The sequence below is a fragment of the Oncorhynchus masou genome, unplaced genomic scaffold (genome assembly GCF_036934945.1).
Source record: "Oncorhynchus masou masou isolate Uvic2021 unplaced genomic scaffold, UVic_Omas_1.1 unplaced_scaffold_1789, whole genome shotgun sequence".
In the NCBI taxonomy this organism is placed as follows: domain Eukaryota; kingdom Metazoa; phylum Chordata; class Actinopteri; order Salmoniformes; family Salmonidae; genus Oncorhynchus; species Oncorhynchus masou.
The window spans coordinates 40,945-55,000 of record NW_027008084.1 but is presented as its reverse complement, the minus strand read 5'-3'; the positions used below and the strand labels follow the sequence as shown (position 1 = coordinate 55,000).

The window sequence follows — 14,056 nt, the reverse complement described above, 5'->3', positions numbered from 1 at the left end:
GGCAGGCTACTGTTCACATGGGACAAGATATACAGATGTATGTACAGTGGGGCAAAAAAGTATTTAGTCAGCCACCAATTGTGCAAGTTCTCCCACTTAAAAAGATGAGAGAGGCCTGTAATTTTCATCATAGGATTTTTAATGAATTTATTTGCAAATGATGGTGGAAAATAAGTATTTGGTCAATAACAAAAGTTTATCTCAATACTTTGTTATATACCCTTTGTTGGCAATGACAGAGGTCAAACTCTTTTCTGTAAGTCTTCACAAGGTTTTCACGGCGGTGTGTTTGGGATCATTGTCATGCTGAAAGAACCAGCCATGTTTCATCTTCAATGCCCTTGCTGATGGAAGGAGGTTTTCACTCAAAATCTCACAATACATGGCCCCATTCCTTCTTTCCTTTACACGGATGAGTCGTTCTGGTCCCTTTGCAGAAAAACAGCCCCAAAGCATGATGTTTCCACCCCCATGCTTCACAGTAGGTATGGTGTTCTTTGGATGCAACTCAGCATTCTTTGTCCTCCAAACACGACGATTGAGTTTTTATCAAAAAGTTCTATTTTGGTTTCATCTGACCATATGACATTCTCCCAATCTTCTTCTGGATCATCCAAATGCTCTCTAGCAAACTTCAGACGGGCCTGGACATGTACTGGCTTAAGCAGGGGGACACATCTGGCACTGCAGGATTTGAGTCCCTGGCGGCGTAGTGTGTTACTGATTATAGGCTTTGTTACTTTGGTCCAAGCTCTCTGCAGGTCATTCACTAAGTCCCCCCATGTGGTTTTGGGATTTTTGCTCACCGTTCTTGTGATCATTTTGACCCCACGGGGTGAGGTCTTGCGTGGAGCCCCAGATCGAGGGACATTATCAGTGGTCTTGTATGTCTTCCATTTCCTAATAATTGATACCACAGTTGATTTCTTCAAACCAAGCTGCTTACCTATTGCAGATTCAGTCTTCCCAGCCTGGTGCAGGTCTACAATTTTGTTTCTGATGTCCTTTGACAGCTCTTTGGTCTTGGCCATAGTGGAATTTGGAGTGACTGTTTGAGGTTGTGGACAGGTGTCTTTTATACTGATAACAAGTTCAAACAAGTGCCATTAATACAGGTAACGAGTGGAGGACAGAGGAGCCTCTTAAAGAAGAAGTTACAGGTCTGTGATAGCCAGAAATCTTGCTTGTTTGTAGGTGACCAAATACTTATTTTCCACCATAATTTGCAAATAAATTCATAAAAAATCCTACAATGATTTTCTGGATTTTGTTTTCCTCATTTTGTCTGTCATAGTTGAAGTGTACCTCTGATGAAAATTACAGGCCTTACTCATCTTTTTAATTGGGAGAACTTGCACAATTGGTGGCTGACTAAATACTTTTTTTTGCCCCACTGTACAGTATAGAAAAAACATTCAAAAAATCCACACAGCCACATACATGCACGCGCACAGACAACCACTAACAGTCTTCATGACAGTTGCATGCAGTTTTACATAGACTACAGAGCAGACTACAGAGCAGACAGGCTACAGAGCAGGCTGCAGAGCAGGCTACAGAGCAGGCTACAGAGCAGAGAGCAGACTACAGAGCAGACTACAGAGCAGGCTACAGAGCAGGCTACAGAGCAGACTACAGAGCAGGCTACAGAGCAGGCTACAGAGCAGGCTACAGAGCAGGCTACAGAGCAGACTACAGAGCAGGAGCTACAGAGCAGGCTACAGAGCAGACTACAGAGCAGACTACAGAGCAGACTACAGAGCAGACTACAGAGCAGACTGCAGAGCAGACTACAGCGCAGACTACGGACTACAGAGCAGACTACAGAGCAGGCTACAGAGCAGGCTACAGAGCAGACTACAGAGCAGGCTACAGAGCAGGCTACAGAGCAGACTACAGCAGACTGCAGCTACAGAGCAGGCTACAGAGCTACAGAGCAGACTACAGAGCAGGCTACAGAGCAGATTGCAGAGCAGACTACATAGCAGACTACAGAGCAGACTACAGAGCAGGCTACAGAGCAGGCTACAGAGCAGACTACAGAGCAGACTACAGAGCGGACTACAGAGCAGGCTACAGAGCAGACTACAGAGCAGGCTACAGAGCAGGCTACAGAGCAGACTACAGAGCAGACAGAGCTACAGAGCAGGCTACAGAGCAGGCTACAGAGCAGGCTGCAGAGCAGGCTACAGAGCAGACTAGCAGGCTACAGAGCAGACTACAGAGCAGACTACATAGCAGACTACAGAGCAGGCTACAGAGCAGGCTACAGAGCAGACTACAGAGCAGGCTACAGAGCAGACTACAGAGCAGGCTACAGAGCAGGCTACAGAGCAGGCTACAGAGCAGGCTACAGAGCAGGCTACAGAGCAGGCTACAGAGCAGACTACAGAGCAGGCTACAGAGCAGACTACAGAGCAGACTACAGAGCAGGCTACAGAGCAGACTACAGAGCAGACTACAGAGCAGGCTACAGAGCAGACTACAGAGCAGGCACTGGCTCCCTTCGTATGGAAGAAGAAGGAGCACCATGAATATGTCACTACACATATTGTATACAGGTAGTGGTCACTCTCAATGGATCAGAGCCCCTCACCTGTAGCCTGCCGGACAGATCTACCAACCTTTTGGCTGTCTTACTTCACAGCTTTGTTTGAGTTAGTGGGAGTCTCTGAAGTAGACATTATCCATTAGGTTGTATGAACATCTCAGACAGAACATCAATCTAACGTGGTTGACAGGGGGGAGTCTATTGGCCTGGGGTGAGGAGGAGCGGAGGAGAGGAGATGCTAGTGAATTATTGAGCGCAGCTGTTTGGTTTCTCTCTCTGGTGAGTTGGGGGGAGAGGCCGGAGTTGTCAGGTCCCGGTATGGAGCAATACGTCTCACCTCCCTCTTCCTGTGCTCTCTCTGTTAGACTGTATCGACCTCTCTCGCTATCTCTCTCTCTCTGTCTCTCTCTCTCTCTGTCTCTGTCTCTCTCTCTGTCTCTCTGTCTGTCCTCTTCTCTGTGCTCTCTCTGTTAGACTTTGTCTCTCTCTCTCTCTCTCTCTCTGTCTCTCTCTCTGTCTCTCTGTCTCCCTCTTTCTGTCTCTCTCTCTGTTAGACTCTATCGACTCTCTCTCTCTGTGTCTCTCTCTCTCTCTATGTCTCTCTCTGTCTCTCTCTCTGTCTCTCACCCTCCCTCTTCCTGTGCTCTCTCTGTTCTGTCTCTCTCTGTCTTTGTCTCTCTCTGTCTCTCTGTCTCTCTCTCTGTCTCTCACCCTCCCTCTTCCTGTGCTCTCTCTGTTAGACTGTATCGACCTCTCTCGCTGTCTGTCTCTCTCTTTGTCTCTCCCCTCCCTCTTCTGTGCTCTCTCTGTTAGACTGTCTCTGTCTCTCGCTGTCTCTCTCTCTCTCTCTCTCTCTCTGTCTCTCTCTCTCTCTCACCTCTGTCTCTCTCTGTCTAGACTGTCTCTGTCTCTCTCTCTGTCTCTCTCTCTCTCTCTCTCTCTCTCTCTCTCTCTCTCTCTGTCTCTCCCTCTTTCTGTGCTCTCTCTGTTAGACTGTTTCTGTCTCTCTCGCTCTGTCTCTCTCTCTCTCTTTCTCTCACCCTCCCTCTTTCTGTGCTCTCTCTGTTATACTGTATCGACCTCTCTCTCTGTCTCTCTCTGTCTCTCTCTCTGTCTCTCTCTCTGTCTCTCTCTCTTTCTCTCTTTCTCTCACCCTCCCTCGTTCTGTGCTCTCTCTGTTATACTGTATCGACCTCTCTCGCTGTTTCTCACTCTCTCTCTCTCTCTCTGTCTCTCTGTCTCTCTCTCTATCCCTCTCTCACCCTCCCTCTTCCTGTGCCCTCTCTGTGCTCTCATATGTACTCTCTCTCTTTCTCTTTCTCTCCATCTTTCTCCTTCCCCCTCTCTCAGAGGTCAGATGACTTCCTCTGTTTATCTGTCTCTCACAGATTGTGTTTTAGGCTAGGTAGCCTAGCGGGTAGAGAGGTGAGCCAGCAGCCAGAGGGTTTCCAGTTTGAATGCCAGGTCTGATGGGGAAATGATTTGACGGGAAGCAAGCTGGCAGCCGGAGGGTTGTCTGTATCAAATCCTAGATGCTATTGCCTGCCGTTGTGCCCTTGAGCACAGCACATAACCTCCGACAATAACTGTTCCACAGGCACCTAGTGTAACAGTCCCCTGCTCCATCCTCTATATGTCTGTAACAGTCCCCTGCTCCAACCTCTCCAACCTCTATATGTCTGTAACAGTCCCCTGCTCCAACCTCATAATGTCTGTAACAGTCCCCTGCTCCAACCTCTATACTGTCTGTAACAGTCCCCTGCTCCATCCTCTATATGTCTGTAACAGTCCCCTGCTCCAACCTCTATATGTCTGTAACAGTCCCCTGCTCCAACCTCTATATGTCTGTAACAGTCCCCTCCAACCTCCAACCTCTATATGTCTGTAACAGTCCCCTGCTCCAACCTCTATATGTCTGTAACAGTCCCCTGCTCCAACCTCTATATGTCTGTAACAGTCCCCTGCTCCAACCTCTCCAACCTCTATATGTCTGTAACAGTCCCCTGCTCCAACCTCTATGTCTGTAACAGTCCCCTGCTCCAACCTCTATATGTATGTAACAGTCCCCTGCTCCAACCTCTCCAACCTCTATATGTCTGTAACAGTCCCCTGCTCCAACCTCTCCAACCTCTATATGTCTGTAACAGTCCCCTGCTCCAACTTCTATATGTCTGTAACAGTCCCCTGCTCCAACCTCTATATGTCTGTAACAGTCCCCTGCTCCAACCTCTATATGTCTGTAACAGTCCCCTGCTCCAACCTCTATATGTCTGTAACAGTCCCCTGCTCCAACCTCTATATGTCTGTAACAGTCCCCTGATCCAACCTCTCCAACCTCTATATGTCTGTAACAGTCCCCTGCTCCAACCTCTATATGTCTGTAACAGTCCCCTGCTCCAACCTCTATATGTCTGTAACAGTCCCCTGCTCCAACCTCTATATGTCTGTAACAGTCCCCTGCTCCAACCTCTATATGTCTGTAACAGTCCCCTGATCCAACCTCTCCAACCTCTATATGTCTGTAACAGTCCCCTGCTCCATCCTCTATATGTCTGTAACAGTCCCCTGCTCCAACCTCTATATGTCTGTAACAGTCCCCTGCTCCATCCTCTCCAACCTCTATATGTATGTAACAGTCCCCTGCTCCAACCTCTATATGTATGTAACAGTCCCCTGCTCCAACCTCTCCAACCTCTATATGTCTGTAACAGTCCCCTGCTCCAACCTCTATATGTCTGTAACAGTCCCCTGCTCCAACTTCTATATGTCTGTAACAGTCCCCTGCTCCAACCTCTCCAACCTCTATATGTATGTAACAGTCCCCTGCTCCAACCTCTCCAACCTCTATATGTATGTAACAGTCCCCTGCGCCAACCTCTCCAACCTCTATATGTCTGTAACAGTCCCCTGCTCCAACCTCTATATGTCTGTAACAGTCCCCTGCTCCAACCTCTCCAACCTCTATATATATGTAACAGTCCCCTGCTCCAACCTCTCCAACCTCTATATGTCTGTAACAGTCCCCTGCTCCAACCTCTATATGTCTGTAACAGTCCCCTGCTCCAACCTCTATATGTATGTAACAGTCCCCTGCTCCAACCTATCCAACCTCTATATGTCTGTAACAGTCCCCTGCTCCAACCTCTATATGTCTGTAACAGTCCCCTGCTCCTACCTCTATATGTCTGTAACAGTCCCCTGCTCCAACCTCTATATGTCTGTAACAGTCCCCTGCTCCAACCTCTATATGTCTGTAACAGTCCCCTGCTCCAACCTCTCCAACCTCTATATGTCTGTAACAGTCCCCTGCTCCATCCTCTATATGTCTGTAACAGTCCCCTGTTCCAACCTCTATATGTCTGTAACAGTCCCCTGCTCCATCCTCTATATGTCTGTAACAGTCCCCTGCTCCAACCTCTATATGTATGTAACAGTCCCCTGCTCCAACCTCTCCAACCTCTATATGTCTGTAACAGTCCCCTGCTCCAACCTCTATATGTCTGTAACAGTCCCCTGCTCCAACCTCTATATGTCTGTAACAGTCCCCTGCTCCAACCTCTATATGTATGTAACAGTCCCCTGCTCCAACCTCTCCAACCTCTATATGTATGTAACAGTCCCCTGCTCCAACCTCTCCAACCTCTATATGTCTGTAACAGTCCCGCTCCAGCTCCAACCTCTCCAACCTCTATATGTCTGTAACAGTCCCCTGATCCAACCTCTCCAACCTCTATATGTCAGTAACAGTCCCCTGATCCAACCTCTCCATCCTCTATATGTCTGTAACAGTCCCCTGCTCCAAGCTCTCCAACCTCTATATGTATGTAACAGTCCCCTGCTCCATCCTCTATATGTCTGTAACAGTCCCCTGCTCCAACCTCTCCAACCTCTATATGTCTGTAACAGTCCCGAGCTCCAACCTCTCCAACCTCTATATGTCTGTAACAGTCCCCTGCTCCATCCTCTATGTCTGTAACAGTCCCCTGATCCAACCTCTCCAACCTCTATATGTCTGTAACAGTCCCGAGCTCCAACCTCTCCAACCTCTATATGTCTGTAACAGTCCCCTGCTCCATCCTCTATGTCTGTAACAGTCCCCTGATCCAACCTCTCCAACCTCTATATGTCAGTAACAGTCCCCTGATCCAACCTCTCCATCCTCTATATGTCTGTAACAGTCCCCTGATCCAACCTCTCCAACCTCTATATGTCAGTAACAGTCCCCTGATCCAACCTCTCCATCCTCTATATGTCTGTAACAGTCCCCTGCTCCAACCTCTATATGTCTGTAACAGTCCCCTGCTCCAACCTCTATATGTATGTAACAGTCCCCTGCTCCAACCTATCCAACCTCTATATGTCTGTAACAGTCCCCTGCTCCAACCTCTATATGTCTGTAACAGTCCCCTGCTCCTACCTCTATATGTCTGTAACAGTCCCCTGCTCCAACCTCTATATGTCTGTAACAGTCCCCTGCTCCAACCTCTATATGTCTGTAACAGTCCCCTGATCCAACCTCTCCAACCTCTATATGTCTGTAACAGTCCCCTGCTCCATCCTCTATATGTCTGTAACAGTCCCCTGTTCCAACCTCTATATGTCTGTAACAGTCCCCTGCTCCATCCTCTATATGTCTGTAACAGTCCCCTGCTCCAACCTCTATATGTATGTAACAGTCCCCTGCTCCAACCTCTCCAACCTCTATATGTATGTAACAGTCCCCTGCTCCAACCTCTCCAACCTCTATATGTCTGTAACAGTCCCCTGCTCCAACCTCTATATGTCTGTAACAGTCCCCTGCTCCAACCTCTATATGTCTGTAACAGTCCCCTGCTCCAACCTCTATATGTATGTAACAGTCCCCTGCTCCAACCTCTCCAACCTCTATATGTATGTAACAGTCCCCTGCTCCAACCTCTCCAACCTCTATATGTCTGTAACAGTCCCGAGCTCCAACCTCTCCAACCTCTATATGTCTGTAACAGTCCCCTGATCCAACCTCTCCAACCTCTATATGTCAGTAACAGTCCCCTGATCCAACCTCTCCATCCTCTATATGTCTGTAACAGTCCCCTGCTCCAAGCTCTCCAACCTCTATATGTATGTAACAGTCCCCTGCTCCATCCTCTATATGTCTGTAACAGTCCCGAGCTCCAACCTCTATATGTATGTAACAGTCCCCTGCTCCAACCTCTCCAACCTCTATATGTCTGTAACAGTCCCGAGCTCCAACCTCTCCAACCTCTATATGTCTGTAACAGTCCCCTGCTCCATCCTCTATGTCTGTAACAGTCCCCTGATCCAACCTCTCCAACCTCTATATGTCAGTAACAGTCCCCTGATCCAACCTCTCCATCCTCTATATGTCTGTAACAGTCCCCTGATCCAACCTCTCCAACCTCTATATGTCAGTAACAGTCCCCTGATCCAACCTCTCCATCCTCTATATGTCTGTAACAGTCCCCTGCTCCAACCTCTATATGTCTGTAACAGTCCCCTGATCCAACCTCTCCAACCTCTATGTCAGTAACAGTCCCCTGATCCAACCTCTATATTTATGTAACAGTCCCCTGCTCCAACCTCTATATGTCTGTAACAGTCCCCAGTGGAGGTGTTACATACATCTCTACTGGCATCTCTACTAGCATCTCCACTAGCCTCTCCACTAGCCTCTCCACTAGCCTCTCCACTAGCCTCTCCACTAGCATCTCCATGAGCCTCTCCACTAGCCTCTCCACTGGCATCTCCACTAGCCTCTCCACTAGCCTCTCCACTGGCATCTCCACTGGCATCTCCACTGGCCTCTCCATTAGCATCTCCACTAGCCTCTCCACTAGCATCTCCACTAGCCTCTCCACTGGCATCTCCACTGGCATCTCCACTAGCCTCTCCACTAGCCTCTCCACTGGCATCTCCACTGGCATCTCCACTAGCATCTCCACTAGCCTCTCCACTAGCATCTCCACTAGCCTCTCCACTAGCATCTCTGCTTGCCTCTCCACTAGCATCTCCACTAGCCTCTCCACTAGCCTCTCCACTGGCATCTCCACTGGCCTCTCCATTAGCATCTCCACTAGCCTCTCCACTAGCATCTCCACTAGCCTCTCCACTGGCCTCCCCATTAGCATCTCCACTAGCCTCTCCACTGGCATCTCCACTGGCATCTCCACTAGCCTCTCCACTGGCCTCCCCATTAGCATCTCCACTAGCCTCTCCACTAGCCTCTCCACTAGCCTTTCCACTAGCCTCTCCACTAGCATCTCCACTAGCCTCTCCACTAGCCTCTCCACTAGCCTCTCCACTAGCATCTCCACTAGCCTCTCCACTAGCATCTCCACTAGCATCTCCACTGGCCGTCTCTCTCTTTCCTCCTCTCTCTATTCACCTTACAGCTCTTGAACCAGTAGCCGAGCCCGATCCGTTTTTCCAGACTTATCAATATAGTTTGGTCACTTATTTTGAGAAATGATAAAATATATATATTTGAGAAAAGAAGGACCTTGCTCTTGCTTGCTGGATACAAAATAGGCAACAGTGTTCACAGAGTGAACGAGATAGAAGTCTGAGTGCTTCTCTGGTGTGATGTGATCACTCTGGCTGCTAGTAAATATGCAATAAAGGGAAACACTCTGTTCTCCTCGTGCTCCAATGTTTATCTTTACAGTGACATGTATTAAGTCAGAATGCCCAATGTTACAATGTTTCCAATCAAATTCATGAATTAAGTTAGAATGTTTTCCTTTCGGTCTAATTTGCATAAACATTGTGATTGGATGATAGCTATGGAGGTTATTGAATCAGGATAAAATTATCTCTCTTCGAGCTCATTAACGATAGAATGTTCGTATTTGAACATTGCCCGAAAGGCCAGTCTCGTTGGCCAATGACAGGACTGGAAAGAAGAGGAATGTAGTTGCTGAATTGAGACAGGGTAGCCTAGTGGTTAGAGTGTAGAGGCAGCAGCGTAGCCTAGTGGTTAGAGCGTTGGACTAGTAACCGAAAGGTTGCAAGTTCGAATCCCTGAGCTGACAAGGTACAAATCTGTCGTTCTGCCCCTGAACAGGCAGTTAACCCACTGTTCCTAGGCCGTCATTGAAAATAAGAATTTGTTCTTAACTGACTTGCCTGGTTAAATAAATAAAATAACCAGGCTATAATAGACAGACCTATCCTGACTATCTTTAGAAAATGTGCCACTTTCTTGGAATGAATTTTTGTGTTGTAAATGCACGAGCCATGGTAACAACCATTGAAATACAATGCGTTCTATTTCTATGGTCACAACATTGACATTAGATAGTAGCTTAGTGCAAATATTATTCTCCTCGATGGAATACTCATCACAGTCTTTGGTGACAGCTGTAGAGAGATTGGTGATGTACCGTATCTAATAGTTGGCTGGCCATCCACACGACAGTCCTGATTGGTCCTTGCAGACTCTGGGACTGGAATATGAGCGACTCGTCCACAATGCTTTATTTATTTATCTAATTTTGAGTTGAAATCATGACTGGCCGAAACGTCCACGACTTTAACTCAGAATTAGGTCAATAAAACATCAAGATTTTAATTGTGAGCAAGAGTCGCTCTTGTTTACTTCAGAATGCTCCTTTTGATTTATTTGGTTGCACCTCGTCTCACGTTCGGTTGATTGCCTCCTACTCCTCTCCAGGGGCGGGGACAACCTGAAGTAATGTTTTTTCAAAATGGTGGACAATGTCTGACTCACTACATTATTTCCCCCTTTATCTCTCATCCATCCCTCTCTCTCTCTCTCTCTCTCGCTCTCTCTCTCTCTATTCCCTTTCCTGGAACTTGCCGATGTCCTACTCAGGTGTCCAATTGGTTCGGCAACAAGAGGATCCGGTACAAGAAGAACATCGGCAAGTTCCAGGAGGAGGCTAACCTCTATGCAGCCAAGACAGCGGTGACGGCAACCCACGCTGTGGCAGCAGCCATCCACAACAGCCAGGCCAACTCACCCACCACGCCCAACTCTGGTAGGCACACTTGGTGGTAAGACCAGAGTCGTATGTATATGTTGCGGTAAATGTGTAAAAACAAGAAAAAGGAAATGTATACATTTCACGGTAACATATATATATAGATTTGGATAGTAACACAGAAGTGGCGATACTTTAACAAAAATGATGATTTCTGGCTGCTGTTATTGCTGCTTGCTTGTTTCTTGTTTTTTCCTACTCTTGTAATTTATTCATTTTTCTTTTGTTATTGTGTTTTCATTGTTTCACTTATTCAACTTTCTAAGAAGTAATATTGTAGACGAGGGGTATCAAACATACGGCCCATGGGATCCAAAAAATAAATAAAACCATCTATATACATTTCAAAAATAAATGAAAACTGTGTATAAATGATATTGGACCTACATTTATACAGTCTTTTCACTCGGTCCAGGTTGCTAACAACTGAAATGAAAGCTAGACGGTCAAGGAGCATAAAAAAATCCCCAAACTATGGTTAGAGGGCTATTTTTTTTTCTCACCATTTTGACTGACAATTGTTTGGTCCATTTTGACTGCAAAGAAATATAACACATTTTGAATACGACCCTCCAGACCTCTGTAATTCTGGCCTGCGGAGGCAGAATGAGTTTGACACCCCTGTGACTGTGGTACTGCTAGGGATAGTTGGGTGGGTGGTTGCTAGGGGTAGTTGGGTGGGTGGTTGCTAGGGGTAGTGGGGTGGGTGGTTGATAGGTGTAGTGGGGTGTGTGGTTGCTAGGGGTAGTTGGGTGGGTGGTTGCTAGGTGTAGTGGGGTGGGTGGTTGATAGGTGTAGTGGGGTGTGTGGTTGCTAGGGGTAGTTGGGTGGGTGGTTGCTAGGGGTAGTTGGGTGGGTGGTTGCTAGGGGTAGTGGGGTGGGTGGTTGATAGGTGTAGTGGGGTGTGTGGTTGCTAGGGGTAGTTGGGTGGGTGGTTGCTAGGGGTAGTTGGGTGGGTGGTTGCTAGGGGTGGTTGCTAGTGGTAGTTGGGTGGGTGGTGGGCGGGAGGGAGGGAGGGACATCTGGCATTGTTTGTTAAAATTGCAAATGATAATTAAATATTGATAATAAAAATCAACACAACAAATTATTAAAATGTTCACGCTCTGACGTCAAATCAAATCAAACCTAAGCCCTTTTTAAAATTTTTTTTTATCTTCATTTAATGTTCTATAGCAGTGCTTACAATTCCAATACAATTGATGTAGGCAATGAGACTCGGGGCTTAATGAAGTCATGATGGGAGGTTTTCAAGTCCCTTCCATTTTCTGTTATCCAGGCTTCCAGATGAAAGATGAGGAATTTCAACTGGACTCTGCTGAGAGCAAAAACTCCCTTTAAGCAACATGTTCACCACCGGTACTGATTCTCTTTTAGGAAACCTTTATGTGTTGTGGTCATTCATCCCACCTAGAACTATAGTCCTTCCATCGGTCCCTTCTCACACCTCCGACCATAGTGGAAGCTTGTCTCCCTCTCCCCCTCCTCAACCTGAATTCAATTTGTTTCATTTAGGATATGAGGACGCTAGTTCCTGTTTAGGTTGCTTCATTTAGGATATGAGGACGCTAGTTCCTGTTTAGGTTGCTTCATTTAGGATAATGAGTATGCTAGTTCCTGTTTAGGTTGCTTCATTTAGGATATGAGTACGCTAGTTCCTGTTTAGGTTGCTTCATTTAGGATATGAGTACACTAGTTCCTGTTTAGGTTGCTTCATTTAGGATATGAGTACACTAGTTTCTGTTTAGGTTGCTTCATTTAGGATATGAGTACACTAGTTCCTGTTTAGGTTGCTTCATTTAGGATATGAGTACGTTAGTTCCTGTTTAGGTTGCTTCATTTAGGTTATGAGTACGTCCTGTTTACACTAGTTCCTGTTTAGGTTGCTTCATTTAGGATATGAGTACACTAGTTCCTGTTTAGGTTGCTTCATTTAGGATATTAGAACGCTAGTTCCTGTTTAGGTTGCTTCATTTAGGATATGAGTACGCTAGTTCTGTTTTCATCTCCTTCCTCGGTCCTTACTCTCTCTGTTTTCATCTCCCTTCCCTCGGTCCTTACTCTCTCTGTTTTCATCTCCTTCCTCTGTCCTTACTCTCTCTGTTTTCATCTCCTTCCTCGGTCCTTACTCTCTGTTGTCATCTCCCTTCCCTCGGTCCTTACTCTCTCTGTTTTCATCTCCCTTCCCTCGGTCCTTACTCTCTCTGTTGTCATCTCCTTCCCTCGGTCCTTACTCTCTCTGTTGTCATCTCCTTCCTCGGTCCTTACTCTCTCTGTTTTCATCTCCTTCCCTCTGTCCTTACTCTCTCTGTTTTCATCTCTCTTCCCTCTGTCCTTACTCTCTCTGTTTTCATCTCCTTCCTCGGTCCTTACTCTCTCTCTGTTTTCATCTCCCTTCCCTCTGTCCTTACTCTCTCTGTTTTCATCTCCCTTCCTCGGTCCTTACTCTCTCTGTTTTCATCTCCCTTCCCTCTGTCCTTACTCTCTCTGTTTTCATCTACCTTCCCTCGGTCCTTACTCTCTGTTTTCATCTCCTTCCTCGGTCCTTACTCTTTCTGTTTTCATCTCCCTTCCTCGGTCCTTACTCTCTCTGTTTTCATCTCCCTTCCCTCTGTCCTTACTCTCTCTGTTTTCATCTCCCTTCCCTCTGTCCTTACTCTCTCTGTTTTCATCTCCCTTCCCTCTGTCCTTACTCTCTCTGTTTTCATCTCCCTTCCCTCGGTCCTTACTCTCTCTGTTTTCATCTCCCTTCCCTCGGTCCTTACTCTCTCTGTTTTCTTTTGTCCTTTCTATATCTCCAGTCTTCTTGTTTTGGATAGTTTAGTTGTTCGGATGTATGGATCAGTGAGCGTAATGTAGTGTGACGTTGCCCCTAGACGCATATCTTGGGGTCAGTTTAACACTTCCCCCACTAATGGTTAAGATTAGGATTGGGTAAAGGGAAGCTGATCCTAGATCTGTATGTGTTCTTATATTCAGCTACTTCCATCTCTCCTCTCCAGGTTCCTCTGCCTCTTTTAGCCTCCCTAACTCTGGGGACATGTTCATGAGCATGCAGAATCTGAATGGGGCCTCTTACCAGGGGGCTCAAGTCGGAGCTAATGTGCAGTCACAGGTAGGTCAGGGTGAGAGGTCAGGAAGAGAGGTCAGGGTTCAAGGCTTACTTAAGGGTCACATACTATTGACTGTACTAGGTTTGGGGTCAATCCATGAATTGGAATAATGGAGACAATTTGACCTTCACTCTGAGGATTTCGTTGAATTCATGGAATTATTTTGAGTTTGAATGAGATTGAACTTCAACTCAAAACTGTAGCAATTCATTGATAGTCGACTGGTAATGTCCAGTCTGGGTACAGCAGGACATTATACTGTAAGTTATGCAGCTTGATTATTTATTATCTTAGAAGGTGTTCGTCAGGGGTGTAAGAAATATGGCTTTAGATATTATAGACCTTTTGACATATTTCTGTATTTCTATATGACAGTATATTGTAGATCA

At 46.5% G+C, this 14,056-nt stretch overlaps 1 protein-coding gene across 1 annotated transcript in view; it reads left to right on the top strand.

Annotated features, from left to right (window-relative positions):
• The window catches only part of LOC135532260 (pre-B-cell leukemia transcription factor 3-like), a 20,358-nt gene extending 8,463 nt beyond the window's left edge, over positions 1-11,895 (top strand). The window contains exons 6-7 of the mRNA XM_064959854.1: positions 10,386-10,551; positions 11,834-11,895. Coding sequence (XP_064815926.1) covers positions 10,386-10,551; positions 11,834-11,895 — 228 coding nt within the window. The remainder of the gene's footprint in view (positions 1-10,385; positions 10,552-11,833) is intronic.
• The last annotated feature ends 2,161 nt before the right edge of the window (positions 11,896-14,056 follow it).